The 24,211-nt window shown below is 34.1% G+C and overlaps 1 protein-coding gene across 1 annotated transcript in view; it reads left to right on the plus strand.

Moving 5' to 3' along the window:
- The window catches only part of KIF18A (kinesin family member 18A), a 79,060-nt gene extending 55,129 nt beyond the window's left edge, over positions 1-23,931 (plus strand). Inside the window, exons 14-17 of the mRNA XM_079930560.1 lie at positions 14,288-14,726; positions 15,470-15,577; positions 21,143-21,252; positions 23,761-23,931. Coding sequence (XP_079786686.1) covers positions 14,288-14,726; positions 15,470-15,577; positions 21,143-21,252; positions 23,761-23,843 — 740 coding nt within the window. The 3' untranslated portion in view covers positions 23,844-23,931. The remainder of the gene's footprint in view (positions 1-14,287; positions 14,727-15,469; positions 15,578-21,142; positions 21,253-23,760) is intronic.
- Positions 23,932-24,211: the final 280 nt, after the last annotated feature.

A 24,211-nucleotide genomic window follows, 5' to 3' on the forward strand; every position in this document is an offset into this window, starting at 1 on the left:
ACTAGTAGAACCAGTTTCTTATAGTACAGATATTCTGATTGAATACAGGGTTCTTATGGAAGTTTGTTTCCCCTGTAATTACTTGAATACAAAGATGTTTCATTTTATAAAAAAGATCTCTATACTAATTCCTCGTATAATAAATATGAAGCAGCAAAATGCTTACAAACTGAATCTTTCATATATCTTCCCATTTGGCAACAAAATTTAATCAGTGCCAATAGACAATGAGAGTCTTTTTTGAAGCCCTAAATACATTTCGTTTGGCCCTTAGTCTCCTTGTACACAAGGCATTGTTCAGTTATTCACCTGTAACTGCAAATATTACTGTAAATTAAAAGGTTCTTTGCATTGTCGTTTTCTTTTTTCCCATCTTACATAAGCATGAATACTAGGAAAATGAGACTGAGAGGAAAACATGGTATCTGCTATTTCCCACGGAGACAGGTTTCAAAAGGTTATGGTTGATTTATTACTCAGAATGCTGGATTAATTTAAAGGACTGTAACAGTTCTTAAAATGTATTCTCTCTTTGTGATATTCGTAAATAGCTGATATTATCTCTGTAGGCATTAATTACTACAATAACCACAATAGTGTCTTATGAATACATTATAAAATGTTTATTATTTTGGTTAATTCACTAGTACCTTAAGGTTATTTATCTTTTAAATAGTTAAAATTCATTCACCTGTACATTTGCATCTGCAAATTCCGTGAGTCACAAGGCTGTTAAAAAGAATCCAGATTTATGATTAGTACAGTAATTGTATCAATCACTTGTAGCCTAGAAGTGTTTATTGAAATGCATATATTAATATTTGATTTCACTTTAGAACTTTGCCAACTAATTTTAACTTAGCATAGTTTCCCAAAATACTTGCTCACGTACTTATTAACATGAGAGCTAGCAAAAGAAAAATCCTTGCCATCATTTTGTACCAAACCTCAATTAGATCTAATCCCATTCATCAGTGTCTCCCTGTCATGAACCCTACTTTGCAGCCTGTGACTCATGTTTGCTAAATACTGCATTCTGCTTTTTACACTAACGTACAGCTCTGTAAATCTTTTAACATTTGCAGTCTTAAGCTTTTGATAAATTAGTTCCCCTGGGTAAAATCATTCAGGACACATGATATGGCACATCAAAAATGACCCCAGAAGGCCTGCCCATTGTTTAAGAGGGGGATTTTTAACTCATTAGTGATAAATTATCTAGTTTCTCTATTTAGAGGAACCATCTGTGGAATATTTCAAAAAGCTGAAAAATAAATATAGACCCCTCCTACCTAAGAAACCACATGAAATTGCCAGTTAGTACTTGTGTTTTAGAGATTTATTTAAACAGAGAATAGAGTGATGATTCTTAATTCAGTTTATTTTAAAACATTTTGAGAAGATTTGATGTAAGAAATGAATAATTATAGTGATATCTAGGACAGTTTCCATTTCTCACCTCTCCCCCTCTACAATCTACTCTTCACCCTAAAATGATCTTCCTAGCAAAGTTCAGACCCCTTACTTAGAAGAACCTTTAAAGGCTTTCCCAGCTCCATGCAGACTCACTTCCCTATGGCACTCAGTGTCCCAACCTCCTCTTAAACATGCTTTCATTTTCTTGCCTCTACAGTTTCCAGGCTTCTCCCTCGATCTTGAGTGCTACTTTCTCTCCATCCCACATCCTAGCACATTAAGATCCTTATCCTCATTGACAGTCCAATTTAGATACTGCCTTCTTTGTGAAACCTTCCCATTAATGAGTCCTCCCCACTTTGCCTGCACACACTCTTTTACATTTCCATTATATTTTTTATTCCATTGTTATAACAATTATCATATCTTACCTTCCCTCTCCCCAGCAAACTATAACTTCATTGACAGTCAAAAACAGTTTTTTCATCATTTTTAGGTTTATTGCCCCTTTCACTAATGTTTTAACCTCATTTTGCTTTTTTTCACAGAACCCCTTGTTATACACACATTTTCCTATCAAATATGAATTTAAGTAATTTTTGTTACCTGCATATTATATTTACCTAATCCCCTATTAATGAACGTTCAGTTGTTTTCCCTTTCTTGCTGTTGTAAGCAACACTCCACTGGACATCTGTGTGTGTGTGTGCATATTTTGCGACTTGTTTAATTATTTCCTTAGGCTAAGACCCCCAAAAGTAGAATAGTTAGGTCAAAGGGTCTGTACATTTTTAAAGCATTTGATATGCATTGTCAGGTTATTCTCCAGAACTATCATAAGTGTACAGTCCACCCCGATAAAGGGGGGTAGAAGGTGAATATTTTTTTAATGTGCTTTTGTCCATTTGTATTTCATTCTGAGTTACCTGTTTATCTCCTTTGTCTTATTTTTCTATTATCTTTCATTTTCCTTATTTACTTTGTTTGATAGATAGATGACCACATATGTATATATATAGATATACATATATATACAGACAAGAGCTTTAAACACTTTGCCATATATGATACATATTTTTCTTTTACTTATGGTGGTGGTTAATTTCTACGTAACCCAACTTTAAATTATAAAGGTATTTATCTATTTAATTCACATTTATGTTTTCTTTCTTCGAGTAGTAGTAGGTAGGTGACATCTCAGTTTTGAGGGGTTGAAATGGTATAGTGCCTTCTATTCATATTTTTGGGTCTGTGAAGAAAATTTTGTATTTTTAAGTCTTCATTATAATCATATTTATATATGTTATTACTTTGTATTGCTTGGTTTCTTTACCTGACTTGCCCCTGGTAAATCAATAAGAGACTTTAGTTATGCCAACAACAAATATGATTGATATATGAGCATATCACTTTTCTTGCTGTGAGCAACAAATTATAAAATAGGAAAGTTTAAGTGAACATTAAGATCATATAGTGCTAAATTCTGGTTCTGTGTTTGAGATGAACCCCACTGTGATTTTCCTGGTGGCCTATAATTAATCAAGAATTAGTATGACCATTTTAAAGTGGAAATTCAGTAAAAACTATATACATTGCTAAACTATATGATTTTTATGATGTAAGAATATTATAAAGTAAGGGTTTCTATTACTTGGGCCTTTCTTTTTTTGCTACTATGAAACATGTGTAAGTTTTAACTTCCTTTTCCTCTGTAATGGGCATTGGTTTAAAATTATTTAGATGTGACTTGTTGTTAATAATGCATTGATTTAAGGGCATTTCTAATAATAATTAAAAGAATTCATTTAAAAGTAAAAATATACTGACATTTCCTAAAACTGCTTTTAGGAAAACAGACAAAACAAGCCTGTTTTTTCTGTTTTCTATTAAAATGCATGTTGGATGATGTGTAACAAATTCTAAACAGTATACTTACTGCTGTTTATTGATTCATCTATGTTTAGGTATTATCAGCTCATTCTAAGAGATGAAGATTTAGCTCGTTTACACCACCACTTTCTTTCTTTTTCCTACTAATGTACTAGCATATTATATAATATATAATTATCTTAAATTATATAATATCCTTGTGTATTAGTAGGATCATATAAGAAGTGGCCTATATTAATATATGTAACATTTAATCCTATGGCCTCGTTAAGGAAATTTTTTAAAATAAGCAAAAAAATAAATATTGTAAAAAAAATCTTTTAAAAGTAAAAATATACTGACATTTCTTAAAACTACTTTTAGAAAGACAGACATGAAACAACTCTTTCCTGCTTTCTACTGGAAATATTTTAGAGTCCTAAATCAAATCTGTGGGATAAGCTTCTTGGAGAAATGAAATATTTGAAAGATTGAAATAATGAAGCAAACTAGATTATGCTCACAAGTGGACTTAAATAACTTAAAGAACAATGCAGCCAGTAAATACATTTTTACATGTTTCTCTTCAGGTGTAGGCAATTTCTCAAATGTCTTTTTCATATATTTCTTTATGAGACTCTCCTGTATTTCACTAACAAAGTCAAAATATCTAATTCATTGCTTTTATTGCACCGCCATTAGTTGATCATATTCCTTAAAATTTCAGAAGTTTGGGGGAATGATGGCAAATGGCAGGTTAACGTCTAAACTGTGTTTACTTCTTCATTAACCACTTAACCAGTCATCAAATATTTGTTCATAATTTCTTTTAACCACTTAGCAAATATAATTTAGTGATCAGACAAATTAATTCTAATTTTATTACTATTTTTACTGTTTTTGTTTTGATATTAAGTTGTGGCTTATATTAATAGCATATTTTATTCTATAAAATGCTACACAGACTACACAAATGTTAACATTCTTATGTTGTAATCTAGGTAACATTGTGTTAGAATTTGGAATACTACTGATGAAAATTGTATTTTTTTCACTATCCACAATTTTAGCACTTGCATTTAGAGTTAATTTTGAAAGTGGTTTTAATACTTAAAAGACTTTGAAAGGCTTGTAAACCTTGGCAGTCTCAACAAATGTTTTTTTTCTGACTTCCTTTTTAAGTCTCTTTATGGACTTACAGTAAACAAACTTTTTGAAGCGGGAATCTCTAGCCATAATGTAGGAACAGATAAATAGAACACTAAACCACTTTATCCTGAAATGCACATTTTCAGCTGTATATATGATGCCTTAAAGCACCATATAAATATTTTAAGATATTTCTTAAACTATTAATGGTTAAGTATTACAAAGACTAGGATTGGATTCATTAAGCAAAATTTACCCTAGGGTTTAGAAGAGAGACTTTTCTATATCTCTCATTAGCTCTGATCTGTCTCTGATCACTTTTCAAATCCTGGTCTAAATTGTAGGACATAGTCATTTTGAAAAGTTATATTATTTAATCATATAACTTTCATTGCCTACCCTCTTCCCTAAACCTCTTCCCTAAAGGAGTTGATGAATAAATCTCTAGCATTGTTTATGCATTTTTTGCTAAAAAGACTTCATAACTATAAAAACAACAATAGGGTGCATTATATTGTTACTTTATTAATATGTGCCTTCAACTATTTGAGGTGTTAAAAAGCCCTAAGAGATCGTCTTGAATTTCAAGATAACTATGTTAGACCTTTATAAGTAAAGCAATACCAAAGTTATTTTTCAATGAACATTTTCTCTCCGGGAAGTTCCCAAACTGTTCTTTAGAATTATATGTATTCTAGTTAATTTGAAAACAGTAATAGAAAATGTCTTGATCCTTAAAGTGGTATCCTCTCTGTTTTTTGTTTTTGTTTTTTTTTTATCCTCTCTGTTTAATCATCTGAATATCTCAACAGACCTGTGAAGAAATTAAAGTATATCTTACCTTCGTATGGAATCTAAATGTAAAGATAAAGATAGGTATAAGAAATAACATTAAAGCTAGAGGTCTTTAGGACACTTAAAATATCTGAAAGCAAACTGATTAAATCCATGTCCTCATACAAAATATATCTTTCATTTCTTAGAATTTTTGCTATCTAAGCTTTATTTTTATTTCTACTATTTATTATGTGCTATAAACTTTAAAGCATAACAGAATTACACATGCTAACGTTCAGATTTCACAAGTGGTTTACCTCTTCCCTGAAGAAGAGGAATTTTCCTTCATTCCTGGGACTCATGACTTTAAATCCATTCTGCTCATTCTCACCATATTGAATGATTTATTTTTGCTGATTGATTCACATTTTTATTGGCCCTCTTTACATTACTAGGTAGATAACTGTTCTGCCTTTCTTTTTGTTGCATGCTAGGGAAGACATAAGTAGGAGAGTGAGATGATAAGCCAGTGGAGAATGGGGCTAAATAAAAGATCTTTCCCACCTTCCCTAGGCCTAGAATGTTCATTTTGCCCTTCTATTAGATTGCCAATTCCATTTCATGTTATCTGCTTGCATGTTTCAGTTTAGACTCATAGCTTTGGCTAGTTTGACCCCACTCAAAGTCCACAGATTTGGGGTAAAGCTATCCCAGGACAAGCAAGAGATGTGATTTTGGACTGCTCTTTCCTTTTATAGCCCCAAAGTTTAACCATTTTTCTTTTCATTAAAAGATTCTGCATGTGTGTGCGTGTGTGTGTGTGTGTCTGTCTCTCCCCTCTCCCCCTGCCCCCTCCTTTTTTCCCCCTCTTCACCTCCACCTCCTTTTAAAATTCAGTTTATATTTTTATAAAAATAATACCTGCACATAATTTAGAAAGCTAACAAGTACTATAATATTTGTGTAGGTATTCCTTGCCCTATTGCTGCCCATTCCCAATTCTTATTCACCTTTTAGCTATTTCTTTTGATTTTTCCTCCTAATTTCTAAATTTAAAATTTATACTGCTAATTCTTATTTGTTTTTATTTTTCCAATTTTAGATGTTATCTACTTACTTTTATTTCATTTTATTTTAAAGGATTTAACTCCTTTACAATGTGTATACATTTCCTCCTGTCCCCCTTTTTGCCAAAAGAGTTTTTCACCTTTTTAAAAATAAATCTCTAGAGTGTTATCAAGTAAATATCGTTCTCTGTTGAGCTACGAAGTGTATAAATTCTCTTTCTTGTACAGCTTTATGGTTTCTGTGTGTAGTATTTGTTTTTTTTCCCATCCTCTTTCTTGTTTTCTCCTTTATTCTACGGAAGTTCATCCTCCAATAAATTCTGGAGAATGGGTGCATAGGAAGTAAAATTTTTTTAGACCTTGGATGTACAGCAATATTTTTATTTTCTGATTGACTAGGTATGGAATTCTAAGTTGGAAATAATTTTTCTAAGAACTGTGAAGACATTGCTCCATTGATTTCTAGATTTCAGTGTTGCCATTAACTGTCATGCCATTTTTATTCTTCATACTTTGTGTGGGACTTTTTCTCCCAGGAAGATTTTGGGATCCTTGGTATTCTGAAATGTCACAATGCTATACCTTGGTGTTAGTCTTTTTTAAGTTCATTATGCTAAACAGTTTGTGGGCCTTTTGCACTGGAAACCTTTATCCTTTCACTCTGAGAAATTTTCACATATGTATTCAAGCACTTCCACGTGCTTACATACATAAACCTCCATAATATGTTTCTGCCCTTCTTTCTGTTCTGTCTTTGGAACACTTATCATTCTGATGTTGGATCTTCTGGATTGATCCTCAAATTCTATTATCTGTTTTCTAGTATTTACCTCTTTTGGTTTGTTTGTTCTTCTTTCTAGGAGGTGTCTTCCACTTTATCTTAGAACCTTTACTTTTATTTTGTTTTCCTCTCATTTTAAATTTCTAAGAACTCTTTCTTAAAATTCAGTGTTTCTTCTTATAGCACTTTGGTTTTTCTTCATGAATGTAATAATGTCTCATTTCTCAGAAGATATTAATTATGGTTATCCTAATATACTCATTTATTTCCTCTCACTTTTTTTTCCTGTGTGTAGTCATATGTCTTGATTATCATGTTGAAAGACATACTCTCAAATATCTGGTGACCCTGGTTGTGTTCTGTGTACATAGTTCGGTCTTTCAGCTAATGAGCCATATTTCCTTCTGCTCTGTTTTCTGTGACTTTTTCACCCCCTTTTCGCTCATGGGGTCTGTATGTACATGCTTTGATTTGGTTTTGATGGGGTTTTTGTTTGTTTTTTTTCAAAATTGGGATCATGCTGTATTTAAATTTCTTTACTGCTTCATTTCATGGGATATTTTCCCAAATCATCAGATAATCTGTAAAATATGTCTTTAAATAACCGTGTAATTATGTATATCCCATGTTTTATTTAGCCATTATCCTAATTGATTAAATTCTCCCTGTGGTAGGAGCTTGGTGTAGGTAAAACGTGGCTTCTGGATTATCAGAAGGCCTGAGTTTGTGTGCCAGTTCTGCCTCTCCTTTATACTGTATTATCCTTTTACTGGTCCAGTGAGTTTCCTCTGTGCTTATTAGTAGTATGGTTTTGCCCTTAACTTCCTGATAATCAAGTAGATAGTAAGGTCCAGAGATATGGGGGAAGTGCATTCCTTTTCATGGATCTCACAGCCCAGGGAGTGTAGAAAAGAAACCAGAGCCTCAGGTAGCCTCAGGTAGAAACTTTGCCTCTTTGCCACCAGTGCTGGGAGCAAGGCCCACAGGGTTGGGCACTTTCTGTTCAGTGTTCCTTTCTACGGTGAGACAGCTAGACCAGGACTGAATCTTAGGGCCTCTTAGTGCTGCTGCTAGCGTTCACATATTGTCATTTCACTGTATCTCATAGTGTTGCCTCACCCTTTCTCCTCCTACCCTATCTACTCCCTCATCCCTGTTCCTCATTTAAGGAACTTCAGTGACATTCTTCCAGTGCCTTTTACTTCACTCCCAAGGATAGCATTGAAGGATGAAGTGGGGAAATTATAAGTTATTCTCTCTATGCCTTCCTTTTTTCCAGTTCTAGCTACACAATATTTCTCATAAGGTCCTCTACTGTCCTGGTGTGCAGATAAAACTCTTCTCTTATTACTAACATTAGAGCAAGTTTTCTCCTATTTCTATTATATGGTCATTTTAAAGGGAATCTGGAAGGGGAGCTACATACCTCTACTCAGATTACCACCTTGGTTAAAACTGGTTTTCTTTTACAAAGTTAACCTTCATATCTCTTCTTGTACTAAGGGTGTTTCTAAGGCGAGACATTTAAGGCGGAGCCAACCAAGGACTGGATCTTCTAGTGAGCAATTTAAGTATTCGGTGCCTTTCTATCTTGTGCCCCTACCAAAAAGAAAAGGTTCTAATATCATGTATATCATATATTACTTGATTAATGCATTCACTACAAGACCACATTTTGCATTTTCAAGGCTTCGCTAAACATGGATTTAAAATGCATTGGCTCCTTTTAAAGTAATTGAATGTTCAAGATAATTAACAAGATATTGGGAGTGAAGCAGTCAGCGCTTATGTCTGAAATCGCAGTATGTCTATGTCTGGAAGTGAAGATAAATGTTTCAGTTGTTTGAGGGTGTTTAGAGATGAGAAAGTAGAGTGCCTGACCTAAAAGTAGATGCCCTCTCCCATCACTCTATTAACTTACATCTTCCCCTCACATTGCTTTTCGTACAACTTCCTAGGAGCCAAAATCCATTTTCAATAAATTTTCTTCTTTCTGCCACCCTTGTTCTAGAACCATTTCCTACTTAGCCTCACTCTCCTTCCTTCCTTTTCCCTACCCCAGCATGATAATAACACCCATCATCTCTAACTAAGAAATCATATCCTCAAACCCCAAAGAGACCAGAGAGGGAAGGAGGCAGGTTCTAAGACACCTGAATTCACTTGGATCAGAGCTCCTCAAGGGGACAGGACTTCAAGCCTGATGAGTGGAGGCTGGGAGCAGGTAATGTCAGTAAGAAGAGAATGCCAAATTTGAGGGATGATATTTAGGACCTTTTGAACTTCTCTGTAATTGTGCATGTCAAATGATTCATGGTTTTATGGAATGTTGTCAATTTCTGTAAAATGGTATAAAATTAATATATACTACTCCTTTGTGTGAACTCCTTATCTTTGTTCCTGATTGTCAGATACCTCATCACACCTATGTATGTTATTACATACATTCTGGATTTACTTTATATAATTTTTATCTGATTATTTGATTACCACACCCTTCCCACATCTATCACTACTACTACCACTCGAGTCCAAGCTCTTGTTATTTCTTGCCTGAGCTATAGCAATAGTCTTGTTACTGTTCTTGTTCCTTGTTTCCTCTCTTACCCATTCATATTTTCTCCACACAGTAAGCAAAGCAATCTTTTTTAAAAATGTAAATCAGATCACATCATAACCATGCTTAGAATCCTCCACAGATATCCCTTTGCACTTGGAATAAATCCAAGCCCTTATCCATATATCCTAACACAGGCTGGCCTCTTTCAATATCTCTAGCTTCTCATTTCTTCTCTCCCTCTAACTCACTACACTTCAGTCACACTAGCCTTCTCTCGTTTCCTTGAGCTCAACAAATTTATTGTTGCCACTGGGTCTTGCGCTTCCTGTTTCCTCTGCCTCTTTCCCCAGATCTTTGTAGGCCTGCCTCCTTCATAGCCATTCAAGTCTCAGATCACATATCCCATTCTTAGAATCACCTTCCCTGGCCATCATAAACCACACCCCTCCTATCTCCCATCACCCTCTACTCCACTTTTCTGTCTTACTGTCTTTACAGCTCATATATCATTATTAACGTATTAAGATGATTTATTTTTCTGCCTTCTCCCCTCAGAAATGTAAATTCTTAACTGTTCTGTTTTCTGCTATATTCTCAATACCTAGAAAAGGTCTGGAACATGGCAGTGCTTAATACTAGATGAACGAACAAACAGTGAATCTTTTTATGCACATGCAGTCCTCTTAGGTTGTTTTTCTTGTTCCATAGCTGACTACAGCCTTTTTTTTCATTAATCAAATAAACGTTGATACCATATTGAAAATAATAGTAGTAACTTCTTTTAAAGGTCTCGACGTTATGGTTATTGTTATTATTTGGACATGAATTTCAACAAGTCATATTCACATAACCATGGATCATAACCATTTCAGAGCAATAGAAATGCAGTACACCTACACTGTGCTGGAGAATTAAAGTTCCAAGACATGGTCTAGAAATAACAAAATTTTTCGGAACATAGGATACCTGCTACCTTCTATCCTTAGTATATGATGTAGTAGGCTGGTTCTTTAGATGGAGAGACCCTGGAGAGAAGACTTGCTGTCCTCCCAAGCAGCTGCCAATCTTTTCCATCCTACTTTATAAGAGCCTACCTTATAACGATGCATTTTTAATGTCCTGTCACCTCCTGTGTGGCACCTCTATTGCTGAGGTATTTCATTGACTACCATTACCTATTAGAGTCCCTTGTTCTGAAAGTCCTTAACTACATGATTCCTTTTCTCGTTTTATGGGCCCTTTTTAAAGGAATTATAATCTTCCTCCAGGTTCCTTCTTTGTCATTTCCACTCTGTAGGCCAAAGAATTACAGAATCTTGTTAGATAGTATTTTCCCAGGCTGAATCACGGGAAACTACAGACTCCCCAAGCCTGCTTTTCTGGAAAGTTACTGCACATCCTCTAATGGAAAAGTACAGCAGATCTCTTTTATAGACATAGACCTAGCATATCCAGTGGTTGTTGTAGCCTCTAATCCAGCACCCTCCAGTTTGCCATACCCACTTCAAGTATTCTTGCCTAACTAAAGGGGAATGACTATTTATTATATAGCTGTATTTATATATTCTGAATATCGTATTCAAAATGAAATCTCATGTTGTTTATCGTGCTCTTTTAGTCTTCAGGAATAAATGGAATCATTATCCCCTTACAGTTACAGTGAATTGACTGTCTAATTTTTATTTAAGCCTTTAAATCTTATTTTGCTCTGATTATCTTCTGAACCTTTCTTAGCAACTAGTCAGCCTAAGTAGTCCTGAATTGACCATCTATTTTCTGCTCTCTTTTTATTTTATCTGTACTTAATAACTGAGAGGATAGAAAGAAAAGAACCCCCTGGATTTGTATTTTGTACATGCTGTGTGTCTGTAGCATCTCTCCTTTCAGGTCCAGTAAAACAGTGGTATGTGAGTCCATTATCGGCCGCATCTTCATGTTTCTCCTTCAAGTTATCATATCCTATCAGGAGAGAAGAATTATAGCTAAAGATAATGTCATTGTAAGATTACTATTGCTTTCACTGCAAACTGTTACTTAGTCTGATCTTACCAAAATTTGATATTGGATCTATGTTTAGATTATCCCAAAGAACTGGTAGATTTTTTTTTTTGGTGTGTTATGGAAGACACCCCCCCACTTTTCATGCTGTTTATAAGCAATGGAGAAAACATGGTCCACCATCATGGGAATTTGCCCACTGCCACTCCAGAGATTATCCCTCCGTAGATATGCACAAGAAAAATAGTTACTCTGGATAATCCTTATCCCTTGAGGTTTCATGGTCCATTGTGTTCTAAATTTTAGAATGTTGTTACGACGCCTGCATGTTCAAATAACACTTAGATGTGCTTGCTTTCACAATACCTTGGGTTTATATTACAGTTTATCATCAGCCTTGATAAACTGGATATCTGATAAACTGAAAGTGAAATATATTCAAACAATATATTGTTTGAAATATATTCTTTTGGTGATAATGATGTGCTGGGTATTGATGGAATACTGGAAAGTAAATTACAGCTTACCCTGTGAACGTCACAATGCTAACAGTTTAAGCCTATATTTCTAGAGCCTTTCCTTGAGCTCTAAGTATTTTATAGATATTATCTAATCCTAGAAAATCCCTGTACATAGAAAGATAGTATCCCCTTTTTTCTAGGGGGTATTAATGCCCACACTGCTTAAGTGAGTTGCCCAAGGTCACTCAGTGAGTTGTTGGTGAAGCCAGAAATAGAATCCAAGTCTCCTGACTCCCAATTCAGTTTTCTATCCTCGATATAGTTTTCTATCCTCTACATACCCCTGCTCCTTCTCCTGGGAAAAGAAGTTAATCTTCCAGCTATTAATAGCCACCAAATTGGTGGTAGCAGCACAGTGGAGAAAAGTTACTGTCTTTACACTGCAGCATTAGTATAAAAATATCTGGTAATGGAAAATTTGACAAATGTCATGTTAAAGGGAGTGGAAAATTATTTTAAGATCTGGATCTCATTTATCTAGTTCTCAGAAAAGTAAAATTCCTTAGTAGAACAGGGATCATATTTTTCTTCCTGTTTTTAAATTGTATTTCCTAGAGGGTAATTGTCAACCTAGCCACAGCAGAGTCTACTGTCAACTAATGTAATAAGAATAATGCATGTACTGTTGCTGATTGTTATAAGTGTATTTTCTAACTTGGTTGAAAGTTTGAATTGCTTTATTGAAATACACAGCACTTATTTTATTCAGCTTTCAGTGTTACTTAAGTTATTATTATATTGTAAAGCAAATATAACATCAATTGGGAATTTTACTGCCTGATTTGAAAACATGGTGAGAAATACACATTACAGTTTCTTCCCTGGACAGCACACTCCAAGCAGAGTTACTTTGTGTCAGGCACCATGAAGTTTACCAGAATGAAATAGGCAAAGCAGAAAAAAATATATATTAATTAAAAAATGCAACATAAGTACACTGGAGCTGATCAAGATTATTGTTATATATGTAATCAAGTCATTATTTTGTACACTAAAAGAAAGTGAGAAGTCTTTATGTACTTAAATATTTAAGCATGTCTAGTATTGTGGGAGTTCACACTTAAGTTCAAACAAAACAATTTGTCTCTTAATTTTGGAGCAAGGAACAAGAATTCCCCTACTAAAAATCTCTGGGCATTATGTTTCTGTTTAAAGATTACTAAACATCTTTAATCAGGGGAATGACATGATCAGAATTATGTTTTAACTGTAAGTGTAAAAGAGGCAGGATTGGTGAAGATTGGGAAATGCAAGGAAAAAGTAAAAATCTAGTTATATGGGACCCACGTGACTGAGAAGGTAGTGGCAAGAGGATAATTAGAAATAGAGTGTATAGCCATAAAAAAAGAATGAGATAATGCCATTTGCAGCAACATGGATGGACTTAGAGATTATCATACTAAGTGAAGTAAGTCAGAGAAAGACAAATATCATATGATACCACTTAAATGTGGAATATAAGAAAAAAGATACAAATAAACTTACTTACAAAACAGAAAGACTCCCAGACATAAGAAACACATTTATGGTTACCAAAGGGGAAAGGAGGGGTAGGGATAAATTAGGAGTTTGAGATTAGCAGATTAAAAACTACTGTATGTAAAATAGGTGAACAACAAGGTCCTACTGTATAGCACAGGTAACTATATTCAATGTCTTATAATAAACTATAATGGAAAAGAATCCAAAAAAGAATATATATATAAAAGTGAATCAATTTGCTGTACACCAAAAACTAACAATGTTGTAAACCAACTATACTTCAATTAAACAAAGAAAAAGAAAAGAAATAAGAGTATAGAATAAGAGGGTCAGGTACAGATCCTTAGAGAAATGTATACATTTACTGGATGCAGTTTATTTTCATAATTGCCCAATATCTCAAGATAGCTGTATCTATAATATTGATATTAGCTACTTCGTATCTATTTTCTGTTGTAGAATTTCTTTATAATGAGTTTATTAACTTTAACGTTATTAGCAATAACTTTTTTCTTTCCAACTTATTTATTTTCTTTTAAATTTTTATCAATTTGGCAGAAAATATACTTATTACTGGGGGTCTTTTTTTTCCTTCTCTTAACTGGTAAGGTTATTGGAAAACTATTTAGGCAACATTATTGAACTTCTTTTTAATTTTGTTGAACAGGCACATCTCCGAGTGAATCTAATCTGCTTAAAATTCCTCCACAAAAAAGAACCCGAAGAAAATTAATGCCTTCTCCCTTGAAAGCAAAACATCCCCAAAAATCTACACTGTCTGAAAATATGCAGCTCAATGATTCCCTCAGCAAAGAACTTCAACCCATTGTGTATACTCCAGAAGACTGTAGAAAAACTTCTCAATATCCATCTGCAGTGACCTTATTAAAATCATCATCACATACTACCAGTTTTCAGGCCATCAACTCAAATACAAACAGTGATAATTCTCTGAAAATGTGTGAAGTAGATATCCCTCTCAGCAAGAGAAAAGAATATGGCCAGGAGGATTTGGAGCCTACATTTGTTATATGTGAAGACACCAAGAGCTTGAAAAGTAAATTACCTGAACAAGAATCACTACCAAACAATAACATTTTACAAAGGTACACAGGACTATTTGCCAATTCTTCTTTTGTTTTATTTACATAGCCTTTAAACTATTAGCTTTCTTTTTCCTCTGTAGGTATATTTAAGATCTGTTTCACAGATGAAGTATGCTATCTTGATTACAAAAACTCAGTGTTTTTACCTTCATTAAATCTTAATTGTCTTTCTCTCTAAATAGTAATCCACTAACACAATATTGTGAAGTCTTTAATTTTAAAACTTAAGTTGATTGACCCTTGTTAGGCTAGAGGAGACCTTAAGATATATTTAGTTTGTTCTTCATACTCCAAAGTTAAGATGTTACAAGCCATCAGTGGATGATTACCAATTGTTTATTATTATTCATTAATATCTTCACTAAAGGAAATACCACAGTTTCTATTGATGTTTAGCAAACCTCAGCTCACTCTGAAATAGTCGTAAGTCTAAGGTATGGTTGACTGCATGTCATCCAAGCAAAAACATATCCTTCTCACTTAATATGTATGTTCACAATTAATCTAAATATGGGAAGAATGATACCTTCACCTTTCTATGCTGTGGGAATGCAGAAATCTATCTATGGTTTAAAAAAGAGAAAAGAAAAGCCCAGGCAATCAAGGGAAGTTTATAGTATTGAATAATGTTTTCCTTTATGTATTAAGACAAAATGATGTTCTAATTATGGAAGTGTATGCCCCCTTTTTTCTCCATAGTACAAATCAAAATTACTTTTTATTTTTCATTATTTAATATACAGGCTTGCCCCTTCTTCATTCTCAACTAAACATTCTCTGCCTATACCAAGCATAGTACCATCCTACATGGCAATGACTGCTGCTGCCAAAAGGAAACGGAAACTAACAAGGTACATTTAAACATAAACTGGTTCAGGCTTTATACACATGTAAGATCATCTTTATACTTTGTTTCCTACAGCTCTTTTTATTTCTTGTAATTAGACTGTCAATTCACATTTAAGCATACATATAGTAAACCGCTCTGAATGCAGCACTAGTTTTATTTATTTATTTATTTTTGGCTGCACTGGGTCTTTGTTACTGTGCGCGGGCTTATGCTGCTCTTCTTTGTGGTGCACGGGCTTCTCATTGCAGTGGCTTCTCTTGCTGCGGAGCATGGGGTCTAGGCGCACAGGCTTCAGCAGTTGTGGCGCACGGGCTCAGTAGTCGTGGCGCACGGGCTCTAGAGCGCAGGCTCAGTAGTTGTGGTGCATGGGCTTAGTTGCTCCGTGGCATGTGGGATCTTCCCGGACCAGGGCTCAAACCTGTGTCCCCTGCGTTGGCAGGTGGATTCTTAACCACTGTGTCACCAGGGAAGTCCCAGCACTAGTTTTATATTATCAAAGGGAGATCTTGATAAAGCCCAAATATTTCACTTGATATTTGTATAAAGTATTCCATATTTCACATTATTAAAAATAAATTTAAAAGTCTTCTGGCCTTCAGAAAGGTCATTTAAGTTTTCTTCTGTTGACAATTTTTACTCATTTGGTATTTCTCCCTCCAGACATTACTGAATTTCTTCAGTCCTAAAATTATATTATTTTAATGGATTTTGATGTATGACTAAAATGTGATGAGTGAATAGACTTCTGTTTCTGGCTATGACATTGTAGCTTGTATCAGACCAAGTTTTCCATCAGGAACAATTATAAAAACTGATAAAATTCAACTAACGGCTGCTTGAAGGCACTCGGGAACAACCAACACAGCCAGGACTTGAGGGTCTAAGATCCCAGAGGAAAGGAAAACAAGTTGTGGAGAACGAGACCTTCTCTGCCTCTTTTTTTCCATTTAGCATTTGCCAGTTCATGGCATCAAATATAGAGGTCAAGCCAAAAATGGAAGCCTATAGCTATCAACATCTCACTGAGCTAGGGCAACAAAATCTGTGTAGCTTTTGCCCTCAAGGTCTTGGCCAATTTCTAAACTCTGTGTAATAAGAGGCCACAAAACCAGCTAAAAGTGGCTGCCAAGAGGCTAAAGTAATAAGCAGAGTTTTGACCTTCTCATGGGACCAGGACACAAAAATTGTTGTTTAGGGATCATCATGGAGAAAAGGCCCTGTTAAACGCCCAGGGTTTTATTTGAAATCTTTGAAGACCTATGCTTTAGGTAGGAGTGGGGCAAACTGGAAATAGACTGGTTCTTGAAAGCCTGAAACAGACCTTTGACCAGTTCAATCCCATTTTGGATCAAGGTGATCTAGCTCTATTTTGCCTACTTGCCAGAAGAAAATTAAATCATCTCTGAAGAATATACCACCTCCAGCCTCTACAGTTTTTCATATGCAGTGTTAAGCACTTAAGCAAAAGTTACCAAGAATGCCGGGGGACAGGATGAAATGACTGAAAATCAAGAGAAAAAAAACAAATTAGAGAAGCAGTGATACAGATATTGAGATTATCAGATAGGGACTTTAAAAATTTAATTGTGAGTAAGTTCAATAAAATAGATGATAATTTCCCAGAGAACTGGATTCTATTAAAATGAATCAAATGGATATTCTAGAACTGAAAAATAGAATATACTGAAATTGCAAACTCAAATCAATTTAACAGATTAGGCATGGCAGAAGAAAGTTTAGTGAACTGTAAGATAGGTTAATAGAAAAATATTCAAACCAATTGCAAAAGTATAAAAAGATAAAAATATAGAGAAGAGCAAAAAGAGACATATGGGACACAATTAAAAAGGTCTAGCATATGTGTATTTTGAGTCCCAGAAAGAAGTGAGAAAAAGAATGGGAAAAAACAGTATTTGAGAAGATGCTGGCTAATAATTTTCCAAAACTGACCAAAGTTGGCAAATCACAGGTTTGAGAAGCAATGCAAACTGCAAGCAACATTAATACAAAGAGAAACATACCTAGGTACATAGCAGTAAAACAGCTAAAAATTAAAGACAAGGAAAAAAGTCTTAAATATATTGAGTTATATGACATGAAGCCCATTATATAGTCTTTATATCCTGTAGCATAGAATGCAATGACAAGATACAGTGAATGGTTAAATTGTAAAATGGATCTGACTTGCTTTACCTCTTTTTCTTTAACATGTGATTATGGAGAGAAGAGCATACAATCTTAAGATAACTATTTTTTAAGTTTCCTATATTCCACCATGGACGTGTTATCATCCGGGCTAGTGCTAACAAATTTACAAACAGCCTATTTATTTGTGCCACATAGAGTATCATCTCATAGTTGCATTTAGCATCTGTCCAAAGTACCAGTGGAGTCTTGAAATGTTTATGTTTAAAATTCATGGATTGATTTTTCCTGAATGTCTCTGACTATCCATGACATTTACAATTTTGTATTTTGCTGTGTCACAAATTTGAATTGTGCAATCATATATGGGAATCAGTCGCTTAGCCTAGCTAACCACCATCGTCTGTTTTACCCATCTTGTCACTAATTTTCATTGTGTGAGTCATGTTATTCTTTTCTTTAATTAATGCTGGGAACTTTCCTTGTTCTTCACTGGTAGCATGCTCTGCTGTTGTAACTAAGATGTAGCAAAAGTTTATAGCTAAGAATAACTTTTAAATGTAAACAGAGTCATTATCAAAACCAAATGATTTTTCAAGAAATGTCCTGGTATGTAAATTGTGTATTTGGAGTGGGTTTAGATGAGTTAAAGGGCTTCCGAAATAAAATTAAAGGACAACTAAAGAAAGTAAGATTTCTCATAGCCTATTAATTGCTCTGTTACATTCCCTCTGGTACCAATAATTAGATCCTGCCATTAACTAAGGTTAAAAGAGATTAATGCTAGAAATGTACATAATTACTTTTTAAAAGAATCTTCCTTTCCCCCAATTAAATCTACATGAGCTTGAGAGTAATGGACTCTGGTATTTTCCACTTAACAGCTTTATGTACATATTTAGGTGTGTGTATATTTTGTTATGGTTTTTAAAAATGAGGAACAGCTCCGTGTATATAATTACATTTTTATTTTTTATCAGTTTCTCTCTCAAAAGAAAAAAATAATAACATCTAGAAGCACTGGATATTCCAGAAAACTACCAGACTGAATTTTTTAGTAACTACTGAAATTGAGAATATCAGATGTGTAATCATTTCAATTTATATAATCACTGTAACAGACTATTTTAACTAAATGTATCAATTTACCAAATACACAAATATATATGTAAATTTTTTCTTATAAATTGTATTTATTAGTTTGGGGTTTTGTTTGTTTTGTGTCTGGTTGGTTGGTTGGTTTTTTGTTTGTTCCACAGTCTTTCTTGGCACTCAAAAGTGGTCTCACACCTACATACATCTTTGGTTTATTTTGAAAAATGTCTATGATTCCAACTAGAACTTATCTCCACTGAAAGAATATGAGATGCATTATGTTTATCAAGCAAAAATATTATACCTATGTAAGGGAACAAAAGACTAATCTTAACTTTTATTAATAGTTATGGAAATACATTTGGCCTACAACTAGAAGATTCTGTAGGTTTCTTCTCAAAACAGTCTTTAAAATAATTTGAATTTGTACCCATACCAATTTTAGGTCTTTTTATTTTGTGATCTAATATAAATCTAACAAATTTATAACAAATGTTAAATATTTTATTAGTTGACTATGTTACCTAAATCCTAAAAATGTTTGAGTGTGTTTTACTTATATATAAATACATAACTTATTTGATTAGGCTTTGATTTCATTCCTAGAAATGTGAGTTTTATTCAAATAGATTTATTCAAAACCCTGATTTTCAAATAAAAACAATCTATGAGTGAAAACAAGGTCTTAGAACTAACCAAAGTGAAGAATCATACCATAAAATAATAAAGAAAACCTTAAGATATATTGCAGGGAAAACAACCCTCATCGAAAGTAACCAGTGACATTGATCTTTACACTTGAAGACATAAAATCACCAAATGACCCAAAAAGAATTTTTGCCTTAGACAGCTGATATATATATATATATAATCAAAACTGTATGTTTTAGTATCCAAAATAGATTTATAGTAACTTAGTTTATTTGGCACCATTTGTGAATAGAAAATTTCTACAACTGAATTTATTTACTTTCATAACACAAGTACTTCTCTGTAACCATTTTGGGAAGATATTTGCATTCTTGAACAGAGCTGGCAAAATCATCATTATGAACACCATAATCATTTCTCTTACAGGCTCTAGAAAATTTAGATACATAGGTTGACTTATTTTTCCCAGCATTCACTGTGCTTATACCCATTTTTCTTTGCTAACATATTAAATTGCCATTTCTGACTAGTTTCATTGAGCATATAACCCATATTCTCCTGTTCCACAAACATAAACCCACATCACTTTACCACAGGTTTAGGATTACCAGAACAAGTTGTTGCCATAAAGGGAAGCCTCCAATTGTTAATCCAACTGACAAGCAAATTAATATCTTGTAAATTAATAACTTGTAAAGTGGTATATAATATCTTGACTAGCCAGAAATTTCCTAAAATTAGCTTATTTGAATCAGTGTGGAAAGGGATGTTCATCTCCCACTTTGACCTCCAATCCTGCCTGCTAAAACTTGATCCTCTGTAGGACTGGGAAGGGTTGGATTGCTATTTTTCAGGACCCAGATCAATCTCATCTCATCCACAAAATCTTCCATTTTTCATTCTTCTTCTGAACTCAGGAACCTGTGGCTTCTTGTAGTTTGAAAACCTGTGGTGCTGTTTTTTGTTCTGCCTTGTATTATTTTGTGTATTTGTCCTATTTTTCCCCCATCCCACCATATATCTATTATGTAAGTTTTCAGGACATGGGTTGTTTGTGCCTTACTCACTTGTATATCCTGCGACATGAGGCCACAATAGGTGTTTTGTAATATGTCAACTCAAATTGAGTTAGAAATTTGACCCATTAATAACATGAGAGTGATATAAATTTTTGAAGACAAAACAAATGAAAATAGGTCATTCTTTTCATTTCACTTTCTATAATTGCAATAATCAGAGAGAGATTCTCATTCTATTACCATGCTTTGATTTAAAAACAAGGTTTGCAAACAATCTCACCTGTTCATATTCCCCAGATTAGGGGTTTGGTAATCTGAGATTAGTTTTTCACCTCTTGCAGTGTGCTCCTTATCTCTACACTTTGAATAACAGTGCTTGCATGCAGTCCAGCACAGCACCCTGAAATGCTCTGTTAAAGAATTGTGACATACACCTCTACTCATAATCTCCAATTTGGATGTCATTAAAATCACACACTGCTAAACTTCCCTATGGGCCAAAAATTTATTTAGTATCTCCAATTACTTCTATGGGATTTTACAACTTAATATTTTAGTATTTCACGTTTTCTTTAATCATTATTGAATGTAGAATATGTATTTGAATTTAGAGATATAAAAAAAGACTTTACTAAAATAAAAATTTTCCCTTGAAGCTCTACATCAAATACCTCACTAAGTGCTGAGGTAAATTCTGGATCTGCCAAGCGTGTTCACCAAGATAATTCAAGTGATAAGCACTTCCAAGAAAACAGACCAACAATGGGTATGTTTCAGCTCTTATTTTGATATTTAATAACATGATTAACTAACATATGTATAGTACTTTACGTATTTTTACAGTGTTTTCATGAGAGTCTCCTTTTATGTACTCATCACCTTTATTATTGTACATGGTGAGTGTGGTTATCCCTGTTACAGATAAGAAAACTTAAGATACAAAATAAAAAACATGCTCACCCAAGATCACAGAGATATTTCATGATGGAGCCAGAACCCGGAACTGGATCTCCTAACTCTATATTCTGTACCCTTTTTGTTATCCATACTGCCTCGTATTGCAGAAGAGTGTGTAAATAATTTAACTAATAATTGAAATAATTAACTATGTTATTTAATAGGTTAGTGATTAAGTATATTTTACAGATAAACTATATCCACTTGAAATTTTTCTCTTAGCCTCTTATTTTTAATAATTTGGCCTCTGATTCATTTGTGCAATTATTGTGAGGTTCCAGTCTATACCTAGTTACAATCATATTTTAACTCCAATTAGCAAGTTGAAAAAAAATGCTGATGGTGGTGATTACATCCTCTCAATTGCATATGGAGGTGACATGAGTCCATGGTAAGGAAACATCTTCAGTGAAACTAGAGGTATATAGCACCCACCAATTTCTAGGCCTTTGTGTCCAGACCTATGTTTCTCTGACACTGTAGTTCCTAAGACTTCAATCAGGAAGTATTTATTTACTATGCAGTCACTATGTGCTAGGTTCTGTGATGAATATAAAGATCATTAAGACCCAGTTTGGTTCTTCTCTAAAGGAACTTATAATTATAGCACTTGAAATTTAAAGCAGTTTCATGAGATAACGAGTATGTCTAAGAATAACATGAAAACTATTATTAATTTTTTTCTGTCAATGCTTTTTCATTAGAGTAATATAAAATTTCTCAATAGCTTTGCCAAGCTGCATTGATAAATCCTTACTTCTTGTGGTGCCCAGTGGCAGTTGTTTACCTTAAGCTCAGTGGAAATGTCTTTCGTGCAGATTTAAAAATCAAACAATGAAGTCCTGAAAAGAAGAATTTACTATGATTATTTGGTTCAACATGCCATATTTAATAATGTTTAACATTGTGTATATGCAGTTGTTGTAGATATGTACTGTCCCACTGGTCTTCTGAAAAAGTTCTCCAGGAAGTCATAATCCTGCAACCAAATAATAAATTTATGATAATTCTCAAATAATGGAGACTTAGGTTTCCTAATATGCTTATTTTCTAAGAATAGTATAAAATGCATCAAATATCTTATATGTAAAGAGAGATGAATAATCTATAGAGAAAACAGTGGGAGAGAATACTAAACTACAGTACTTGCCAAAGAGGAAAGATTTTGTCTTGTTAAGGATAATGGAGCACTTAGAAAAAGGTATTAGTTTAAGGGAAGATAATGGTTTATGTACATTAGGATATCCAAGTGAAAATGGCCAAATACACATCGGGAATTACTAGAAAAGTAAAAGAGAACTGGGGCTGCCTTCCTTAGAATGTATTCAGCTGACTCCAACCAGCAGTGTACAAATTAAAAAGAAAAAAAAAAGGAACATCAGTGGGAAAGAAGGAAACTCTGTTTACTGAGCATTTAGAGAAATAAGAAATAGTGTCAAGAGAATATGTGCCCCTAAAACTAAAACCTAATGTGATCAAGAAAATGGATGAGAGATTAGACAGACCCATAAAGAAGTCAGTGGCCCCCTTTTGTAACAACACTTCGTTGAGTAGAGAATCATTGTGAACACTGAAGAAGAACCAGAAGAGTGGACATAGATAGATGGAACACATTTTAGAGGTAGCCGTGAAAGGAAAAAAGAGCTATGGGATCAGGATCAGCACATTAAGAAGTACTGGACTCAAGGGCTTCCCTGGTGGCGCAGTGGTTGAGAGTCCGCCTGCCGATGCAGGGGACACGGGTTCGTGCCCTGGTCCGGGAGGATCCCGCATGCCGCGGAGCGGCAGGGCCCGTGAGCCATGGCCGCTGAGCCTGCGCGTCCAGAGCCTGTGCTCCGCAACGGGAGAGGCCACAACAGTGAGAGGCCCGCGTACCGCAAAAAAAAAAAAAAAAAAAAAAGAAGTACTGGACTCAAATGATACTTCTAAATTGGAAAAATATGGAAGTTTGAAAGTCCTTGTGAAATAATCCAAAGAATGAAAAACAAAAGTTGATGATGCACAAAAGAAAGGGAACAATGTTCACAGAAGTAGTCTTTCCTTAGTTCAAGAACAGAAGTAAATGTGGTAGTTTATTCACTGACTTCACTTGATAGCTTTGGGGCAGGGGAAGGGGTGTACGTACACGTGCACTAAAACTTCAGTTTACAATGTGGAGAAATGAATTTCTACTTTCAAACCAAGGGTATTAATCTTTCTTTGTTGGTGTTCTGTTTTAAATCAGGTTAATTAACAGCTGTGAAGTTTAACGAATGGTGAAAATTCTTTTTGAATGATACTTTTACCATATTTATGTATCTTTTTATTTCTTCTCTAGAATATAAAAGAAACATCCATAAAGTAAAGCCAAGCATGGTTAGAAAATTTGGAAGAAATATTTCAAAAGGAAATCTAAGATAAGTCTCTTCAAAATCAAGGGAAATGAAATTGACAAGTCAGCTTTTAAAAGGGTTTGTTGCCAGTACCCTTTCAGAAACTTCTTAAAAATCTTTGAAAGAAGACCATCTTAAAAGCTAGGTTTACCCAAATACCTTCAGCAAGCAGAAAACGAAATTCCTTCTGTTTTGTGCTTTTGTATTCTAAGCAAATGTAAAATTTCAACAGAAAACGTGTGTTTTAAGTTTCTAAAATATTTGCTGCCCTTTAAAATACCTAAGTCAGTATGGTAGCAACTCAGTTTTACTATGCTACAACAAGTTGATTAGGACATTTTAGAAAATAGTAGGCTTAAATTATCTTTACTGTTTTTTAAAAATAAGGAAAATTTA

Source organism: Stenella coeruleoalba (genome assembly GCF_951394435.1).
Source record: "Stenella coeruleoalba genome assembly, chromosome: 8".
NCBI lineage: Eukaryota > Metazoa > Chordata > Mammalia > Artiodactyla > Delphinidae > Stenella > Stenella coeruleoalba.